General features: G+C 42.9%; 1 protein-coding gene across 1 annotated transcript in view; it reads left to right on the top strand.

Moving 5' to 3' along the window:
* Positions 1-21,623, top strand: part of AGK (acylglycerol kinase) — a 58,912-nt gene that overhangs the window by 10,415 nt on the left and 26,874 nt on the right. Inside the window, exons 2-5 of the mRNA XM_058681400.1 lie at positions 8,564-8,603; positions 11,813-11,892; positions 16,993-17,068; positions 20,429-20,521. Of these exons, the coding sequence (XP_058537383.1) occupies positions 8,564-8,603; positions 11,813-11,892; positions 16,993-17,068; positions 20,429-20,521 (289 nt within the window). The remainder of the gene's footprint in view (positions 1-8,563; positions 8,604-11,812; positions 11,893-16,992; positions 17,069-20,428; positions 20,522-21,623) is intronic.

Here is a 21,623-nt window from a genome sequence, read left to right as displayed (position 1 = left end):
CCCTTTGTCCAAGTGGCTTATCTGTGTACTAGCGTTTGAGAAGCAGTGTCACTAAAGGTGTAGTTAGATTGTGGTGCAATTTATTCAGCAGAACAGTTGCGTACGTGTGCTGGGTTTCTGACCGTCACTTCCGAAGGCCCTGGGAGTGTCTGAGTGTCCTGCCTCTGCTTGGGGTAAGGCTGATTGGTGCATTCAGATGTTGGGAGGCTCATTCCCTGAGGAGGGGAGCACTGGAGCCTGGCTTTGAATCTTCACGTGTCACTTCCCAGGACTCTGCTCCGGGTGAGTGACTTGAGGTTCTGCGCTTTCCTTCTCTGGGTACGCAGGAGATGATGGCAGCCATCTCTCCCAGATGCCCTGCAGACTCCTGCAGAACAGTGGCTGGTACGGTGAAAGCTCTTCTTTTGGCCATTCCCACCTCTTCAGGGGAAGCGTCAGGACAGAGACGTCGTTTGGGCCGTGGAGTGAGTGGGGCGGAGTACTAGGTGGTATTCATGAGTGAGCACAGGTGGAGATTGCAAATGCACAGTAGATGTTCAGAGACTGACCGAGAACTGACTTGATTTTAGAGCTGTGTGATTTCCTCTGCTGGGAGTAACCACGTGGAAGGCTTCCATAGGGTGATAACGGATCAGTGATGAGTTTTTGTTTGAAAGGCGGAAAGACACAACAGTCTCCTCTGGACTGGTTTACTGCCTGCGTGCCCACAGTACCCGGGCCCAGCTGAGACTAACGTGGGAACTTACCCAGGTCTCCCGGGTGGGTGGCAAGGCCTCCCCTGCTATCTCCCAGGGCACTCGTTATCAGGGAAGGGGAATTGAGAGAAGCTGGCCTTACATGCATGCGCTGTGACAAGGGTGTCCCAAATGCCCACCTGTAGTCAGGATCTTTAAGGGGAGGAGAATGCCACAAAGTGGCACGCAAGGAATTTAATCCAGTGTCAATGTTTAGGATACATTTGAAAGGAAAACGTCAAAGCTGAGGACATTTCCTTAGTTTTCCGTGACAGGTGTTGAAGATCCACACCAGTGTGGCGGTGGTAGAATGGAAAACACCTGGGGGAATGTGAGATTGTGGTAGTGTGGATAATACATGAACATGGGCGTGAAGCCAGTAGATGTCTGTCTGGTTTATATTTTGCTCCTGAATTAACCCTGTGACCTTAATGAAGTTCACAGTGTGCTGGTGGTCTAGCACAATAGTGACACATAGTATGTGGAAGAACAGTACCTGGTTCGGAGGTTGACTTTGGAATGTAGGATAGAAGTGAAGGGTGGAAAACAAGGTGGAAGAAGTAAATGAACTACAGAAGCAATGTCAGTGCAGTGTTGAGGAGAATTAGGGGAGCTGCTGGAAGAAAGCCCAAACTTGACCTGATAGTGGTCCTATTTGGCCTTGAGCATAAACACAGCAGACGCTCAGAAACACAGCTTTTGTTCGCTGGTGTTTGCAAAACCTAGCTAGCTAACTTTGGCCCCTGTGACCCTTAGAATGGTAAGATAGGAACAGAGATTGAAAGCCCGGGGCTAGAATAAAGGGTGGAAATGGGCTAATTACACATGTTAAGAGGCATTTTCCACCACATTTCTCTGTCAGCAGACAGAGTATGTAAACTAAAGAACCTTGGGTTGTGAGAAGTTGTGTGACTCATGGAACAAGTCAAAATGACGAGCCCACTGGTGTGGGAGCACCCTTCAGGGAATGCCAGTTTTTGTTAGGTGATTTCCTATCCTGAACTGGAGGTGGAACACATTGTGTGGAGAAGATCTGAGATGTGAAAACTACTTAAAATGTTCCCAAATGGTAGCTTGTGCCTAGAGTGTTGCTGAAGTGAGGCCCTAATGAGCAGGGAAGGCCAGGATCTGCTCAGTGGTCTTCAGCTCCTGGTGGAAGTAAGGCCTTTCCGTGGAGGGCAGAACCAGTGTTCTGGATTCATGAATAAAGAATGGAGTTAGATTTAGTTGGCTTTTTCCTAACATCACTTGCTGGAAAGAGGATGGTAGTCACTGCAGTGGTGGAGGTGAGTCAAGGGGACTGCATGGTGGCACTCGCTGGTGATGCTACGAAAGTGGAAAGTGCTTTAACTATGTGTCACTCGGTAATGTCTGTAGAAAACAGATAAAAAGCTGCATTGAGGGGATAACTTGCCATGTTAAGAATCGGAAGACAAAATATTAGTGCTAAACCCTTGAGGCTGCGTTGTGGTACAGTGGATGTTTGCAGTGTTGGCTTCCTGTATCACAGTGCTGGTTGGAGTTCCAGCTTTTCTGCCTCAGCTGCTTCAACATGTGCCTAGCAAAGCCACTGATGATAACCAGCTGCTTATGCTTTAGCCTCTCATGTGAGAGAACACGGCTGCAGATCCTGACTCTTGGATTTGGCCTGTCCCAGCCCCCGTTCATTGTGGCTATTTGGGGAGAGAACCAATTGATGGAAGATCTGTCTCTATCATTCTACCTTTCAAATAAGTAAATCTTAAAAATAAAACTTCTGATTGACAAATAATGAGTCTGGGAAGTTTTCAGAGGCTGGATTAGTTGGTTATTTTGATGTACTTGAAGGAGGTGAGAGTGTTCTGCTTAAATGAACATGCCCCAGTCACTTGGGGCTTAGGGATTTGAGATTGGAACTACACATGTGCTATGTGTGTTTCTTTGCCTAAGGTAGAACCATTGCTTGAGTGACCTTTGTTTCTAATGGGCTGTTGGGTGACGGGGATAAGGGTGGTTGCAGGAATAGATTGCAAACATTGGAGTAGACCATAGAAATTCAGGTTTCCAGCAGACAGAACGTGGACTTAAATAACTTTGACAAAACCATTTTACATACTGTGTTGTTAATGTAGGACTTTTTATATGGTGACAAATAAATTAACACAGCAAAAATGGAGCTTGTTGACCTGAAAGTAAAGCTATGGTCAAATCGTGGGCGTTTCCACATCTCTAGGGGGAATCGTGAATCCTATGTGTTAAATGGGATTAGGGCCTTCTGGGAAGGATTGACACTGAGACATGAGGTTGTCATGTTCATTCCTCAACCCTCACAGTAACTATCAATTTCAGTGCTGACTTATTTTAGCTGTGAACTTGACTTCCTGCCTACCTTTTCTCTTCATTTTAGCAATTACTTTCTTTGGAAAACCCTTTATATTTGCTTTATGTTAAAAACAAAACAAAGCACGTTAAGGCTTGCTTTGTTTACTATGATTTGAACCAAAATCTGTTCCAAGATATCACATGACTGCATGGTTCTCAAAGGCAAATTTGATATGCTTCTTTCTAGTCTAGGAGTCCATGCTATGCACAGAGTTGATGGTCGATTTTTGTTTTGCTTGACTTCTCTGTCAGCAGCATGGATGATGGGATCTTAATGCCACTGATTACTCTAGTGTTGCCTTGTTTTCTCTTCTGCACTCTCGGGGTTACAGCAGGCATGTGTAATACTTTCATGACATAGGGGAACTTTATTGTGTCATGCTTGGGAGAGAACAAAAGATAGACATTTCTTGAGTAGCTGGTAGTACAGAGTGGGGGAGGTTGATCCCAAAGTCCCCAAATCCTCTAAAACATTAACGTTTTCAACATTTCCTTGTTCTGATTATACCACCTATGTCCTCTATGCAAGTGGATATTCTTTGGGCCTCAGAGATCGAGCATCCTTCCCAAGGCTGCATTTCCTCCTGCATGGCTGGATGTATTTCTTCCAGGCAGAGATGACCACTGTCTTCTCGTTGCCGAGGCCATGTTGGGAGCAGGTTGGTACAAGGAGGGAAGGAAATGGTTCTCTCCCTCTGCACCAGCACATGCCTCTCGAGTTCCTTCTCAGCTTTGCTGCCGTGTTCTCTTGGATTCCATCTCTTCTCCGTCCCTGTTCCACGGACATAATGATTAGGAAGCGAATCATTGGATAAATTGACATGGTGGTTATCAACGTCTAAACCTGAAATTTGTTTTGTGTAAAGTAAAAGCTACATTTGCATGTTCCAAGGGAGAAAAACTGGTGGTAGAAACTGCTAACACAATTTGCTCCTAAACTGTAGTGGAAAATATCCTTTTTGGGACATGGGATATATCAGTATAATTTTTCTCTCAGTGTAACGTTGTTACTGAAATAACTTATCTTACTTTGCAGTCCTAAAGTAATAAATAAAACATTTATGGCTTGGAATAAATTGAGAGCCTTCTATTTTCTGAAATAGCAGCTAAGTTGGTATTCTTTTAAAGCCTCAAACAGAGTGACATCAGCAGAATTTTTTTTCCTATTATCCAGCGGCTTCTGCTTCTTTGTCAAAAAAACCCCCACATTTTAGTTGTGAGCAGTTATGCAGGAACCTTTTAAATATGAATACATTTTGTAGCATCTTTTTAATATTGTGTTTAGCTTCAGTTCTTAGGAGACAGTTCGTAGAATGAGAAAGTACAGGGTTGGAATTTACATACCGTACGTTTTGTCTTGCAGCAGTCTGTGGTTCACATTTGGACTTCTCACCAGTTAATGGTCGAACTTTCTAATGTGCAGATGCAGAATGCATTAGCTGTTGGAACAGTTCTTGTGGCACATCCTATTGTACCGAAAAGAAGGTGTCCAATAGCTAGCTTAGCGTGCCCTGGTTCCATTTCTATACGTGAGTGTGCATGCACATGACACACACCCTAGGATTCTCTGGACCCGATGACATTCCCATAATCTGATTTGAGATGTTTCACCTTGTCCTGCACTGTGAGTCCTACCCTTGTCACCTGATGGTAATCACACTGAAGAACCTGCTCAGCTGATGTCTCAAGAATGCCAAATACTTAAAAAAAAAAAAAAAAAAAAAAAAAACCTTCAGGTTTTGTGTAGGACAAGGTTTGCCTGTCTGAGCATTGTTAGCTAATCTCTGCTGTTCAAACATTTGCCACTTATTTATTAAACAAGTATTTGAGTAGCATCTCTTTAGAGGAGTGGAGTCAGTGCTGTGGATGTGGAAGAGAAAATGGTGAATTATCTATGATTTCCAGTAGTTTATAACACAGGAGCCAAGATAATACAAGCAATTTTGTGAATGGTTTAAGGGCAAAAGACTTACATTCGACCTGTTTCTAAAGAGAGGAATAAAATGATCAAATCTGGGCAGACTTTTGGTGGAGTGGTTGAGACACATGAAAGCGGCTAGGTACCAGTTCTCCTCTGCTCCCAATCCCAGTTACCTGGTGACATGCGTGCTAGGAAGCAGTAAGTGGTGGCCCACGCACTGGAACTGCTGTCCGTCCACTCCCTCAAGACTGTCTCACTTTCTGTAAAGAATCTAATTCCCTCAGAGTTAGGTTAGATACCCTTGTCATGTGTCCCTTTTGAAGCACATACAAGTCACGTTGCATGGTGGCTGCGTGTTAACCATCTTTTTCCTTTCGAGCTAGGAACTCCATGAGGACAGGGAATCTTAGGGTTGTTCAACAGCATCTCCTAGCTACCTGGCAGAGTGTGTGGCATGGCACTTACCAAGAAGCAGTCCTTAACTCTGCCACCAGTACTTGCCGAGAGCTGCCATTTGCCACTTGATCCTAACCTGTTCCAGGGTGCTATTCAATTCTGATCATTGTATTGTACTTGACACTTAATTGGGTTTGTTCTATTTTGGGGAGCTTACTTACCTCAGCTTTTTAAAAAAATCATGTAAATGTATGTTGTCAAAGTTGATGAGACTAGGAAGCAGTTTATAAATTTAATCTGTGAAATACACCTCTGAATGCAAATTTGTTCACTTGGTGGGGTCTAAAGTTGAGCGCTAGTGTTGAAGACGTTACTTGGTTGGGGTTAGATCGCCGTAGACCTGAGTTCAGCTCGAAGGTTGACTACCACCATGCTCTTAGACAAGCTGCTGTGCTGCTGAACCTCAGCTTCCTTGTTTCTGGATATGTCATATTGCATAGTAACACCTGCCTTAGTAAAAGCTTAGGAAACAACTTCCTTTGTATGTGGTACACAGTAGTTTCTGCTCTGTTGATTTCAAATTGCTTTAAATTCCAACACTGCTGTCATTACTGAAACATTTTGGGGTTTTATTTCTTAGAACAGTTTTCTGAGCTACCAATGGACCATCAGAGCATCTCAATTGGAGACATCTTTTTTGTCTTTGAGGATGTGTTTGATTTTTAGGAACAGCTAAGTTCAAAGAGTAACATCAAGATAATTGCAACTGTTTTTGATACTGAAGTATGTTTATGTGGTTTTCTTCTGTAGTATTCAAGTTGGTACATTTTCTTTTTTACAGTTAGCGTTAACAACGTATTAAGTTCAGAGAATTACAACAATCTTTTGATTGTGAAAAGCATTCTGCTAAATCAACTGGTATTAAGGTTAAGAGACTGAGATCTTTGATTTATGTAGTGAGAAGTTACCCATCAAAATTACTTCTAGCAGCAGAGTTTAGGGGGAAAATGGCCCAAGGTGCTGCTGCGTTCCTGTACTGTTCTCTTTTTCAGCCAGATCCGTGGGAATTGGTGTAGTTGAAATGAGCAAGGGCATATAGGATGTGGTGATGACTTAGAGGAGCTTGATGTCTTTGGGCGTCTGTCCCTTGTAGAAGCAGAGGAGCATGATGGGAAAAATGAGATGGACAAGAATATAGAGGCATTTCTGTACAATCATTGTGGGCCTGTGCAGAAAAAACATCACAGGATGAGTCTGCAGTATAGAGAACTAGAACCACAAAGTCATCTTCCTACTACAAAACAGCAAAAGCAAAACATTGCGCAACTGGCTGGAGGATCACATCACGTTGATGGGAAGCCGGGAGGGGTGTTCTGTAGAGATCAGCACAGAAACTGCCCACTCAGGAGCCTGGAGTCAGCGACTCAGTATTTTACCTTCTTACTATATAGTAGGTAATAAATGTGAAGTGTCACATAAACTATAAGGGGTTATTGGTGTTCATCATTTTTAAAATATTTGCCGAGTTTTCACCTGGATTTACCCCATCTCATGTACATTGTTTTGCTGCTGCTGTGAGAATGATTCACTGATGAGGGATGTGGAGGTGGGACGAGGAACACAGGAGCGGAAACATTCATGTGTTTTAGGTGGAGGGTGAGAGAAGGTTCCACAAGTCCCTTTGGCATCTGGACAGAAGCAGAGCAGCGTCTCACCAGCACGTGTGACTGGGCCTGGTTGCAAGGGCCTGCTTGAGGACCAAACTTCACCAGGCATTGATTTTTTTCCCCTAAAATCTGTACCAAATGACATGAATTTTGAGCTACTGGCTTATAATGTAATGGAAGCTTATTCTTAGCGTTTAGACTTGCAGCATTGGAACTTCTCTTTGGGAGGTGGGTTCTTGTCGAAGGTGATGGATTGCCGAGTGAAGTTTCAGCTTGTTCCATAGTTTGGCTAGGGAAGAGGCAGTTCCGTGAGCAGCCTTCCACTGCAGCGAAGGCAAAAGCTACAGACTGCTTATTTTTATTTATTCCCATTCAAATTTAAATACCAAAAATAAACTTTGAATTCTGCAATAATTTCAGTTATTCAAGGTCTTTAGCATTACAAACATGAAGAGAATATTACAGCTTTTTTTCCCTTTCAAAGTTTTCCTGCCAAGTTAGTTATTGGTCATCTTTTCTGGGTATTGGTTTCTTAAGGTTAACCAGGTTTAAATTATGAGTGCATGTAGCAGTTATTAGGCAGTCAGCATCATTTAAAGTTTTCTGTGGTTTAAACCTATTTTGGAAACTGTTATGTTAAATAGGCTATCACATTATGACGAAATGTTTTCATTTTTGAAAGGCAGAACTTTGCCTCTTGACAAAATGATCTGTGTATTACATAATTGAGTGTTTGATAAAAGAATACAAGGGACTTACATACAAAGGAAGTCAACATCAAATTAATTTCTGGCAGGTCATCTCTACTGGTTAAGAAAAAGTGAGAGGGACGTGAGAGTGTGAATTTATCATTGTTTCAGCAGATTCCTACAGACTTAAGAATTTGATGAAGCATGTTACGTTCTTAACGTTCTCTGGGTTAAGAGTACCACATGGACACATTGGCCCGGCTGTGCCTTTTGCAGGCGCTAGGGGGCAGTCCATTCCCTGGCCTGCCCAGTTTCTTGAGCTGACTGAGCTGCTTGTTGCTTGGCCTTCTCCCATATTAAAAGCCATCAAGGTTGTGTTTTCCTGACAAGTTTTCTGTGTCCCTGGTCATAGTTTGGCAGGCTGCCCTGCTTTAGAACTCTTGTGGCTAGATTGGGCCCATCCATATGATGCAATATGGTCTCCCCATCTCAAGATCCTAAGTTTAATCATAGCTTCAAAATCACTGTTGCCAAGAAAAGTAACGTATCTTCAAGTTCTTGTGTTTAGAAGGTGGATGTTTTAGGAGAAGGGACATTATTCTACCAACTCTAATATGGAGATATCTGTATTCAACTTAAAATTGTATACAGGGAGCCTAGTTTTCAAACGCATCCATGGTTTGTTATCAGGTTCCTAAGAGGCTCGCACTTGGGCATTTAGCAGTAGAAGTGTGTGTTGTGTTTGGATCTTAATCTGTTGAGCTAATGTGCCTTCCCCTTTGTTTATTTTGATAGTGACAATCTGCTAAGGAGAGCGGCCTGTCAAGAAGCTCAGGTAATGCCATTCCTGTGATAAAAATTAAAGCTCACCTTATCTCCACCTTGCAGGACACACGGGCGTGTCCAGGGGACCTGCGCAGTGTGGGGTCGGTGTGGTTTGGCTCTTCTTCCTCACCGTCAAGGGACGAGTCGGGCTGAGAGCCAGTTCTTGAGTAGAAGGAAGTTACCCATCTACTGAAGAGCAGTTCTGACGCCCACCTTTAGAAGTGCTTGCTTCTGGATCATTCCCAAGAACATGGAACTGCACTGATTGACGCTCTGGGAATTTGTTTCTGTACGTGCCCTTGAAGATCTGACTAAATCCTGATTCATCCCTGATCCAGATAGCCTCCAGGGATATCAGTTCAGAGCAGGTGTTATTGCTGAAAGTCAAATCCTCTTAAAAAGGTTGACTTATATTTTTAAATTCCATCTCTTCAGTGCAGCTGAGTTTTCCTGTGTACTATTTTCCTAGTTCCATGAGGTTTTCATAAATACTTATCTGGGAGTATTATTTATAGTTATAAATTCTAATTTCAATAGCCATAATTTTGCTTCTGCCTTCAAGTCTGTGCGTTCTACCTTGGGGATATAGGTCGGTGACTCAGTTACTGTTTTGCTATGTATCATTTAAGCTTATGATGTCAGACGTACAAGAAAAGAAACATGAAAGTAAGAAATGCCAAAGGGATGAAGCATTTAATAGAAGTGGGTTGCAAGTCTCATGCTTGCTTCTGAAAGAAATGACAAGTGGATGCTATCTGTAGATCCACCTTTTTAGTGATTACCTCTTCTAAATCTTGTTTATAAGAATTTTATTTAGCTTAACTGTGTTATATGATTCTAAGTTGTTTCAGAACTCAATCCAAATAAATTTAAATCATAGCTTCGGAGTGGTCCCTGCCCTAAGCTGGCCATTAGCAACAAAAGTTCGTCTTGGGAGAAGAACTTTTGTGTCTCTGTTTGAAGCGGGATCTATGGGCTGGGAGTGTCCTCCTCTTCCTGGTGCGGGTTAATGCCTCTGGTTCTGCTTTCGATGCCACCTGCTGCTGCTGTTCTAGAACCTCGGTCCCGCCAGTTACTCCCTGTTCTCCATCGCCGACTTCTTCCTGCATTCCCCTGTTTGTGTTCAGCGGCTCGATTGACACAAGGAAATGGGTCCAGCCTTCTAGTTTCCTCCGGTTACCTTTCTCTGTGCCGTGCTGCTTACAGGCTTGGTTCCCAAGAAAGAATGGTTTCTATTTTAACCTCAAACTCCATTCAGCGTTGTCTCGTTAACTCCTGAACCTTCTGTGAGGCTGAGACTTGAGATGTAACAATTCTGGAGGCTGGGAGAATGATCCAGCCATGTGGATCTGAGGTCTGGAAGGCTGGAGAGCCTGGTTAATTAAATGATTTCCAGCCACATTCAAGTAATAGTATGAATAAGAAAAGAGCAAATTATGGTATTGGGTCATTTGTTGGCAAAATGCTAAGGCTAGGTTCATAAGGCTGAAAACAGAAATGACAATGTACCAACAACTTTTTTTCTTAAGCATAGAAGTGGTGTACACCTCTGAAATGTTCTGAAAGAAAAGGTTGTTTGTAGGTTTATTTATTTGAGAGTCAGGGGGAGATGAAGATGGAGATCTTCCATCTGCTGATTCACTCCCCTAATGGTACAACAGCAGGGCTGGGCCAGGCCACGGTGAGGAGCTAGGGGCTCTGAGCTGGCCTCCGGAAGGGTGTAAGGGCACAAGTGTTTGGGCCATCTGTCATTGCCCTCTGAGACCCGTTAGCACGGAGCTGGATCAGACGGGAAGAGCTGGGATTCAAACCTGTGCAGGTAGGATGATGGCATCGCAGGTGATATCTTAACTCACTGTGCTACAACTCTGGCCCCAGAAGCATTTTTTTTTAAAGATTTATTTATTTTTATTGGAAAGGTGGATATACAGAGAGGAGGAGAGACAGAGGAAGATCTTCTGTCCAATGGTTTACTCCCTAAGTGGCCGCAACGGCTGGAGTTGAGCTAATCCAAAGCCAGGAACCAGGAGCTCTTCACTCCCACATGGGTGCAGTGTCCCAAGGCTTTGGGCCATCCTCAACTGCTTTCCCAGGCCACAAGCAGGGAGCTGGATGGGAAGTGAGGCTGCCGGGACTAGAACTGCCGCCCATATGGGATTGCGGCGCGTACAAGGTGAGGACTTTAACCACTACGCTATTGCACCAGGGCCCAGAAGCATTTTTTTTTAAAAGCAAGAAATAATTGGTATTGAGAATCTCTAATGGAACGTCAGGGAAGTGATAGATTTCATGAATTATTTGCTTTAAAAAAGTTTTTATGTAACTTTTCCTCCTATCTCGCTGGAATTTTGAATCTTACTGCCTTGGTTCAGACCTGCCCCTCCATTCAGGACTGACTGTGACCTTTGCCCTTTCTGGTGCTTTTGCTCTCATTCTTTTCGTTGACTGCGTTCTCCAGGACAAACTGAGTGGCAGCTGCTCTGCTCTGTCCCGGTTCTCAGCCCTCGCGCCCAGTCCTCCGCCTCATCCTTTATCTGCTGCCTGGAGCCAAGACAATAGGAGACCGAGTTTTGGAGTTTCGTAAAAAAAAAATTCCTGGATTGTCATTTATTAACTGATGCTCAATATCTGAACTTTTCCAATCTTAGCGTTGTAATCTAAAAAGGAGATTAATTAATGCCCCCAGGGTTGGAGAACTAAGGATATGTGTGTAAATGTGCGGTTCCCTGTGCTTGCTGCTCCGCATTCAAGGTTGTCTAGAAGATTAGGCAGATAGAGTATCAGGTTCGATTCTCCTGTGTGCAAAGATATAAAGAGGAATTGGTAGCAGATAGTTCTTATGAACAAGCTATAATTATAAATTGAGCAAAAAGATTACACTTGGGAAGCTAAAGACACATGGATTAAACTCCTCCTGACAGCCTGTGGCCTCACTGCTTTTGTTTATAAAAACAAAACATAACAAAACCAAAAGAACTAACCTATCTTAGAGAAGTTAGCTCCAGTTAGAGAAGCAAGGTCTTTGTGCCAATACAAAATTGAGCTTAATGTTGTGAAATAATGGTATACTTTGATTAAAACAACCACTTTCAACAACAGAATCTGTGATCATGAAAGATTTTGTCTTCGAGTAGATTCTATGGAAGTAAATTATTTTTGGAATATGTGATCTCTGAATTAAGGATGTTCATGGAAAGCTTTTTTTTTTTTTTTTTTCAGGTTTTTGGCAATCAACTCATTCCTTCCAACGCACAAGTGAAGAAGGCAACCGTCTTTCTCAACCCTGCAGCTTGCAAAGGGTAGTTCAGTGTGTGTGTGTGTGAGAGAGAGAGAGAGAGAGCTGGCTTTTCTGGGCGGGGGTGGGAAAGACAGAATGTCAAACAGCTAATTAGGCTATACAGGTTTGGAAGGAGTAGCTTCAATATTTTCCTAGCACTAAGATTCATCTGTAATGTAGAAATAGCACATAATAAGAAATAACCAAAGCTAATGGGTGGTTAGCTCAGTTGGCTAGTTGAAGTTTAATAATTGTTCTAGAATTAATAATCCCCCAGGGAGCAACTGCTCTGCTCTATGGCAAAAATCGTCAGTCCGTTTCTGTTGACAAGATGTTCAAACATAGCCAAGAGCATTGTGGAGGGCAGATGGATGTTTCCAGAAGGATTTGACCATGAGGCAGGTCCTGGAGAAGAACACTCTTCCTGACTGAGGAAATGGCCCATGGTGCAGGACTTAGGTTGACCGAGTTGTACCCTTGTTGGTCACACGGCAGTTTGGGAAGGAACCCTGGGCACTAAGGTTTGAAGAATAGCTAGGATACTGGCAGATAATGGTGGGTTCGTGTTGGTACCACATACAGTGCTGCAAGAGGGAGAAGCACGGTGGGCAGGTAGAAATTCAAAGTCTGTTACGGAAATGCATACCATAGGCACAAAACATTGTTTGCCATATTAGATGACAACTGTCATTTAGTTGAAAAGGTGAATACGAGACCTGATGCCTTTCAAAGAAATCACTTAAAATTTATTTTTGAAAGATGCAAGTTGAGGAAGAATAAAAAAGTGTGAATGTTCACAGCAGTTCATTTGGGCTTTTCTGAGGGTCAGTTATGCAGTACTTAGCAGCCAGGACGTTCTGAGATGCATTGTTGCTGTACATTTCGTGTCGGTATTCGTTTTGTGAGATTTCATTGATTTACACAAACTTACACAGTACAGCTTATTACACACCCAGGCTGTATGATGTAGCCTTTCCACCCCTGTGTTAGTGTGTTACTAAAGTAGCTACTGACAGTTCTAAGTGTAGGTGTATTTGTGTGTCTAAACACAGAAAAAGAAAAAGAATATAGTGTCAGGGCAGGCTGGTGAGGATGCCTGACCTGAGTACCACGTGGCCACGCTGAGGTTGTGTGTCCGCCTCCGGCCCCTGATGCCAGCTTCCTGCTGTGCAGCCCCTGAGGACACCGTGATGCCTTCAGCAGCCCGGCATCTGCACGGGAGAACTGGATTGAATTCCTGCTCTCGGCCTCAACGTTAGACGAGCCCTGTGCGTAGCTGGCGTTTGGAGAGTGGGCCAGCAGATAGCAATGTTTACTGTTATTTTTTTGTCTGCCTCTGAAATGAAGACTTTTAGAAATGTGGTATAATAAAGATGAAGAAGGGTGTCTGTCTAGTACACTTCCTGCGAACAGAGCTGGAAGTCACCGTGCGTGCGTCAGTGGTGAAGGCAGAAGGCGCTGTCCTCCTGTGGGCTTCATAAGCAGTGCGTACTTAAGCTCTAGGAAGTAGGCGCAAATGTGTCTTTGATAATCATTACAGCTTACTGTAATTTTTTCCCTTTGTAAGATTTTTTTCACTCTTTTATGATAACTCTTAGTTTTTCAAACTTGACAGTGAAACAGAAACGTACTAGCTTAGGTCTGCCGGGGGTTGGCTGTACCCGCATTGCTGTCTTCTGCTGCTTGTCCCATTGCAAAGTCCTCAGGGGCAGTGGAGGGCTGTCGTCTGTGATCATGTTGTCCTTTGTTTTGAACAACTTCTGAAGCACCTGCCTGAGACTTCCTGCAGTGAGCAGGAGGAGTACCGTCTAAAATAATAAGGTATAATACACGCACCAGTGAATAAGTAGTTCATTATCATTACCATGTGTTACAGGGTGAATACCTGTAAGGAATAAGAAAATCCAAATAACTGTTAAATTGGAACTGGGTCAGCATTTTAGGTAAGGGCTATTGAGCTTGGATGTCCTAAAAATCTATACAACCAGCAGTCCAAAGGCTTTGTTTATCTGGATTTCCCCCAGGGATGCGGGGGTGCGAGGACTGGGGCAGGCCATCTTGTGCCTTCCCATTCTCATTAGCAAGGAGCTGGATCTGAAGTGAAGCAGCTGAGCTTGAACTTGCACTCTGATATGGCAGGTGAAGACTGCACCACAACCGTTAGATCTAAATCAAATGACTTGATCAGTAACAGCATAGTGAATGGTTGGGGTCAGAGTGAAAAGTGATAGGATTCATGTTGTCTGAGGCAGAAAACAGGACTCTGAAGTCAGCCTCCCTAGACATTTTTGGGGAGACAATGAGTGGGGATTCACAAATAATGAGGACAAATCACTCCCTGTTTTGTTTGTTTTTGTTATTAATTTCATTTGTTTGAAAGGTAGAGGGAAACAGGGAGGCAGATCTGTCTGCTGCTGTATTGTCCCAGATGCCTGCAGCAGCTTACCTGGGCCGGCTGGGGCCAGGTGCCCACAGGTCACCCTGAGTCTCCTATGTGCGTGGCACAGAGCTACGCGAACCATCGTCTGATCTCTCGGCAGGCAGGTTAACAGTCTGGAGCAGAGCAAGGACTCCAGCCTCAGCACTGTGACGTTGACCTCTTAACAAAAATGCTTGTCCCATGCTTTCCTTCTCTGTTTCAAGATTTCACCTACAAAGGACCTCAGTGGGCTCCTTAACTGAATCCCATGTGTCCACCTCTGTCTGAACTGCTTCCTTCCCTGCTCTGAGCACACCAAGACATACAGTGCCAAAGACTGTTCTTGTTCAATGCCAGTTTTGCATACTCGAGATCACTAAGTCACGGTGATGCCTTTTGATAGAAGATGGAGAATGGGACCTGGTCCTGGTCCTGGTCCTGGCTGGCTGGCAGGCTGCTTACTAGTTCTGTGAAACTGGAGGAGCCCCTGGCTAGCACATGCCCTGAATTACAACTTAGAGAAGGTGCCTTTTGTATTCAGTGAGACAGTGCCTGGGAAGCCTTAAGCTTCGTTTCTGTTTGCTAGGAAACCTTCCATAGAGGGCGCTGCTGCTGCTGTTACACCAGCCTGAGCTGAGTTCAGATCATTCTCCAGTTTGCTTTTCCCATCCTCCCCGAAAGCCCTTAGCCCTCTCTGCTGGCCTGCTTTAATGTGACTGTTACACACACACTGTGTTACTCAAGACCTAATAAAGAAATTGGTTTGAATACATGACCATTTACATAGCTCCAGGAAGTTATTTTCTATATATATTTTCTATATCTAAGCTGCCCACATTAAAAAAGTTATTAGCCCTGATTTTCCTGTAGCCTTGATAGATTTTCACAAACAGCTGTTTGTATCTTCAAGGGTGGACTTTGAAATGATGATGCGCTGACAGGCAGGCAGGTTGGAATTCCGTCACTGAGGGGAGGGCCATCTTTTCTGGAGATGTAGACCCTTCAAGCCTGCATCCATCCAGGCGTCTGGCTCCGAGAGCTCTAGCCTTGTTTGAGAAACCTTCAACCATTTTGCTTTTTTTTTTTCTTTTTGTCATCACAGCTCTGTCTTCACACATGATTTATAATTTATCGTGGAGCTGTTTCATTATGTAGTACTGGTTTAAAACTACAGAAGAGCTTAAGGACGTTACTGTGTTTAGCATTAATAAATAATATATTAAGGAGTAATTGTGGGGCATGTCTGAGAGCCTGGAAATGGCTGCTAGAACTTGAAGCTTGTATTTAGCCCTGGTGCAGTCTTGCCCTTAATTATGTAGAAATACTGGATATCTTATTGGTCATTTGTTCTTAACCTTTTAGAGGAAACATTAGGAACAAAAAGGATTCACTTTAATTTTAGAAATTTTCCAAATCTATGGTATCATAGGGATGTGGGGGGGAAAACTTTTAAATCTTTTCATCTTAAGCTGATGTGAAATACTACAACTTTGTTTACTGTGGTGTGACAGAATGTAAGTTACCGAGAGTTTTGCTTCTAGAAAATGGCTCAAGGACAGGTCAGTTAATTGTGTTCCAACACTTCTTCAACTTTGAGACTGTGCGCCTGGCTGTGGAGCGTGCAGGACAGGACTTGCTCCGACCTGTGCGCTCCTTGCTCCATAGGCTGTGGTTTTGAATCCTGACCTGAACTGGACAGTAGTTTACTGTCAGGAGATTCTCTTGTAATAGGACATCACAGTTTACTGTCCTTTCCTGTTCCTCAGATCCTTACTCTTCACTCATCAGTACAGGACCTCATCGCATTCTCAGAAAATGTACTCTGAGCATGCCCCCTGTAATCCTGGGGCCTAGGGAACTTAGAATGAGTAAGGCTGGCTCTCTGCCCTTACAGAGCTGCTGGAGGAGCTCTAAAGATGGTCCTGTGTGTCTTCACTGCCACATAGTGTGCAAGGTGCCAGCAGAAGTGTGTATGAAGTGCTGGAACACAGGGAGGGAGGGCATGGCTGCACCTACGAGTTTGAGACCTGCTGCTAACTGTGTGATTGCTGCATTTGAGTTTCTGCTTTCATGGCAGAAATTCTGCTTCCATGAGAAAGATTTTTGTTCTGTGCCTAAGGATTTCACTACAAGTTCAAAACTCAAGGAGTGGACATCTCTAGTATTTTAAATGGTTAAAAATGGTGTTTCCTCAGAAGGTATTTCCTGAGATAGAGTTGAATAAAACTGTTTTCTTCACTCTAATCTTATTCAATTGCCCAAGGGAATAGAGAGTAACTTCCCTTCTCCCATCAGAATCTGAATTCTGTGAGGACAAGTACTTTAGCATGTTGTGACTGCACTTGGTCCACGTGGGTTGGCCACGTGGTAGATGCTCAGTAAGTACTTCAGTGAGTGCTGCCTTGTTGCCAGAGTAGAACCGTGTCCAGTGCCCATTCTTGCTCTAGGAAACAGGAGTGGGAGCTTGAGTATCCCAAACCAGTAAGAGCTTCCACCACAGACCAGGTGTTATTTCCGGAAACCCTAGAGTGAAGTCAGCAATTTTCTATCCATAGTAACTCATTACTCCTTGTTAAACTTCCTGTATGTGGACGTAGAAGAAATGCATGCTGCACAGTTACTGTACTCTGGAGAAGATGGTTGGGCTTTTTATTCTCTTGAGAATATGTGGTGAAATAGTTCTACTTTGTCGTTTGTCTGCAGCAAAGCCAGGACTCTCTTTGAAAAAAATGCCGCCCCGATTTTACATTTGTCTGGCATGGATGTGACTGTCGTTAAGGTGAGAACGGCTGGGAACTGTTGACTTTGCCCAAGCTGCCGCTTGCTGAAACATGCCCTCTTCTCTTCCAACAGAAATCGCTTCTTAAGGCAGCAGAAAAAGAAATGTGTCCATTATGATAATTAATAAAAGTAGTTTTGCTTTTGCCTTTTTTAAAAAGATCAATTTTTATTTATTTGGAAGGCACAGTTAGAAGGGGAGAGAGAGGCCTTCCATCCTCTGATGCACTCCCTAAATGGCTGCAGCAGCCAGGCTTACCCCAGGCCAGAGCCAGGAGCTGCTTCCGGACTTCCATGTGGGTATAGGGGCCAAGCACTTGGGCCGTCCTGTGCTGCTTTCCCAGGCACATTAACAGGGAGCTGGACTGGAAATGAGGCAGCAGAGCTTGAACTGGTGCCCGTATTGAATGCTGGCATTGCAAGCCGTGACTTACGTTGTTGTGCCACAGTGTCTGTCCCAGTTTTTTTTTTTTTTAACAACACTGTCAGCTTATACTTTGCAGGATAGGACTGGATGAGGCATAGAGAATCTGATACAATTCGTCTGAGACAAGTTATGCTATTTCTTGTGGAAAATGAAAGTAGTCACAAGTCTAAGAGTTCTTTTCCTGGGGTGGGTGTTGTGGCAGAGTGGGTTAAGCTGCGTCTGGGACAGCTGCCTCACACATCGGAGTGCCGATTCAGGTCCGAGCAGCTCAGCTCCCACTCCTCCTTCCTGCTCTTGTATCCTGGGAGACAGCAGGTACGGCTCAGGTGTCTGGGCCACTGCCACCCGTGCAGAAACAGAATTCTGGGATCCTGACGTCATCCTAGCTACTGCAGGCATGCAGGAAGTGAACCGATACGTGGAAGATTCTCTCTCTCTCTCTCTCTCTCTCTCTCTCTCTCTCTCCCTGTCTTTCTCTTTCACTCCACCTTTCAAGCAGATGAAAATAACACTTTTTTATGGAAGAATACTTTTTGTGAAAATACAAACCTTAAAAAAATTTTTTTTGCACAAATATGCAATGCTTTTTCTCTCTGGTAAGTGATTATCACTGTTGAGGAATTTCACATCAGAATTTGTGAGATGAAGATAAAAGGTGAAAAAACCAAGAAATTGCATGGGTTGCAGAGATGACCTCAAAGTGCCACTTTCGTCGAGTTTTAATTATGTGTATAGGTATACACAGGAGATTAGAAATCACTCACTCCATATATTTGTTTTTCTCAGTGTTGTATACATTTTGCTTTTTATATTTTGAGAATGTTATTAGATATACTGAAGTTTCAGATTGTCCTCTTTCTTGAATTTGATCCAAATCTTAACCTTTAGTTAGTTTTAGCATTAATCTTACCTTTCTGCCACAAGACTATCTTACCTGAAATATTAACTATTTTTAATAAATAAGTATTTTTTCTGTGTAAGTGCAGTGCCATTTTTTATATCTAGCAGAGGGAACATTTCTGTTAAGCTGCACAGCCCTTATTGTCATGTGACCCATGTATTTTTTGCAACCCATGTGTTTTTAATTTTTCCCACTTTGATACTTGTCAATTTTATACAAGACTTAAATATTATGTGTATTGACACAAAAAGAAATTTTAAAAGATGTTTTAAAATCAAGGATGAAATTCTCCTAGACCTCGGTGAAACCTGAGAGCGTTCTCTGCTGCTGCTGTGGGGGGGCGGGGGAAGGTACATAGTATTTGCAAACATGCAGCTTTTAAAACCAGTCTTTTCAATTTTAGAATAAAAGTAGAACTATTCATCCTACAGTTAGTGATGTTTTCGGGGACTCCATTCTGCTCTTGTTAGCTGTAACTCATTCATGTTGACCTGCTGACCTAGGAGCTGCAGGGTTTTCTCTCACCAGTGGGCTGGTTCGTTTTTCTGACACCAGCTCCTTGCATCACTGTCACAACAGACGTGCTTCTGACCAGCCATAGTCGCTCTTCCGCTCGTGTGTGTAAGTTTGTTAGACTGAGTCAAGCTTACTGCTTGATGATTAAGGAGCACACCCTTCATTCAGAACAGTATTGGAAGGTGGGGGGTAGTGGCCCTGCAGAGAGCTGCCACATGCTGTGGCTGCGCTGGCCTCTCAGCAGCTGGGTGTGCTGCTCACCAGCCTGGAGGCTCCCAGGCTGCTATGGTTTAAGGGTTCATGGAGACCTTGTTAATGTAAGTAGCTGTGATGGGGGAAACCCCTGGTGACAGGTGAGTGAGTGGAATCATTGCAAGCCCCTCGCTCCTCTCTTTGGGCTGGGATTAGAAGCTCTAACCACTCTGCTGACCTTTCTGGTCCCTAGCCCAAACCTTGAGACCATCTAGGGACTCACAAAAACCAACTTGTTGACACAAACGCAAGTGTGGTTGACATTGGCTTGTCATGAATAAGAGGGACTTTCATTGCTCAAAAAAAAAAAAAAAAAAACAAAAAACAAACAGGTTTTAGCTCTGTGCCAGGAACAAGGGACTATCTATCTACTTATATATCTTTTATTTTATTATACCTCTGATGCTTTAGCCTGCCTGAAATCTATATAATTTTTACCTATTAGTTTGTTTAGCGAAGTGCTTCCTATTTTAGAATTGGTTGCATCATGCCTGTTCAAATTGAGGGTTTGGTTTTAGAGCTATGTATACAGAGTGTCTGTGTATATAGAGGTAACATAGTGCTTCATTTTAGTCTGTGTGTCTATGATGGAATGCTATCCAATCAAAATGATATGACTTAGTGTGTTATGACTAGTTTACTCAGCCTTTAGCTTTATGTACAATAAGGGCAAACCAAAATCATTTCCTTTTGTTTAGTAACAATTAGGAACACCTCCCTACTAGTTGCTTCCCATGCTGCTTTCTAACAGTAGGATAAGGAAGGTATAATTACCTCTTTCTCCAATGTACATAATTAAGAAAATGAAGATCCAGAGAGTTTAAGGCCATGCAGCTTAAAAGCAGAGGGGAGATTTAATCTAGGTCTCTTGGGATCCCAGATCTGGGCTTTTTCATTACATCTGCTTCTCCTTATTTGCATATACACTTGACTTCCTGCCTCAAATGGAAAGCAATGGGTGAATGATGTGATGGAATGGGCCCTGGACTGGCAAGGAGCCCTTTGAAAAGCTCGCTAACTGATTGTTAGGTTGCACTTTCAGAGTAAGGTACTTGCATGGTTTCTGAGGTTCTCTCTCAGCTCTTAAGACAGTAAACACTACACATAATGAGATGATAGCTTTTTCATATTGATCGATTAGATAAAACTTCAAAAGGTAGTGATGTAAAACTTGAAGATTTTAGGTAGGCTTTCCCGTAGGTTTTCACCTTTGGCCCTGTGACCCGTGAATGATGAGTTCATCAAGAGTTTCCTCTGTATTTCAGACAGATTATGAGGGACAAGCCAAGAAGCTTCTGGAACTGATGGAAAGCACAGATGTGATTATTGTTGCCGGAGGGGATGGGACCCTGCAGGAGGTATGACTGATTTTCTCTTTGAAGCATTTTGGAGGTGAGAAAAATGGAAATTAAGTATTATAGCAATGAGGATAGTTATGGCTAAGAAAAATATTCCCTTCATTCTCAGGATTGTTGCTCTCTGAATTTAGTGTAACATGAAATTTTTCACATACCTTTATTGCTTTTATAAGTTGTGCAGTACAGGAAGTATTTTTGTGTTGATCAAATTTAAATTTAATAAAGCTGAACAGACAAAATGATGGTGGGGAAATAAGGTTGTTTTATCTTGAAGATTCATAAGAAGCCTAGCTTATAATAGAATCATAGTTTTAATTATTAAGAATATTTATTATAAAATAAATTTTTTTCAAGAAAATGCATTTGTCCATTCTCACATTTCTATCACATGATGTCATCTCTTCATGCTGCATTAGTGGGACAAGGTGTATATATATGCAGGTGTGTGTATCTTCCTTTGTTTGAATATTAGCTTTGAAGAAATAACTCTACACAGCTATCAGGATGGCCCAAATCCAAAACACTGAACGTATAGTATCCTGGAAGGATATGAAGCATCATGGCTTCATTGCTGGCAGGGATGCAAAATGGTGGCAGAAAGTGTGTTGAACAAAAGTATGTTGAACCAGACACACTTTTACCATGTGATCTAGAAAGACATTCCTTGATGTTTACTGAGAGGCTTGGAAGGCTTCTATCCACACACAATCCAGTATGTGGCTGTTTATGACAGATTGGGTCATAATTGCCAAAACTTGGAAGCAACCAAGATTTCCTTTAATAGGTACATAAATAATGTGTTGTATTGAAAAAATTAAATATTATTCAACAGTTGAAATAAATATCAAGCCTTGAAACAACATGGGGAAATTAAAATGCATATTTTTAAGTGATTGGGAGAGGCTAATTGAAAAGTCTGTTAGAGTGTCATTCCAATTTTTTTGATATATGGAAAAGATGATTCAATGGAGACCATAAAACATCAGTGGTTTTGCCAGAAGTTGGGGGAGGCTTTCGATAGGCAGGGTACACAGGATTTTTAGGGCAGTGAATATAGTCAGTATGAGATGATATTGTACATGTGTCAAAACCCATGGACACG

Source organism: Ochotona princeps, chromosome 25, assembly GCF_030435755.1.
Source record: "Ochotona princeps isolate mOchPri1 chromosome 25, mOchPri1.hap1, whole genome shotgun sequence".
In the NCBI taxonomy this organism is placed as follows: domain Eukaryota; kingdom Metazoa; phylum Chordata; class Mammalia; order Lagomorpha; family Ochotonidae; genus Ochotona; species Ochotona princeps.
This window is presented reverse-complemented; position numbering and strand designations above follow the sequence as displayed.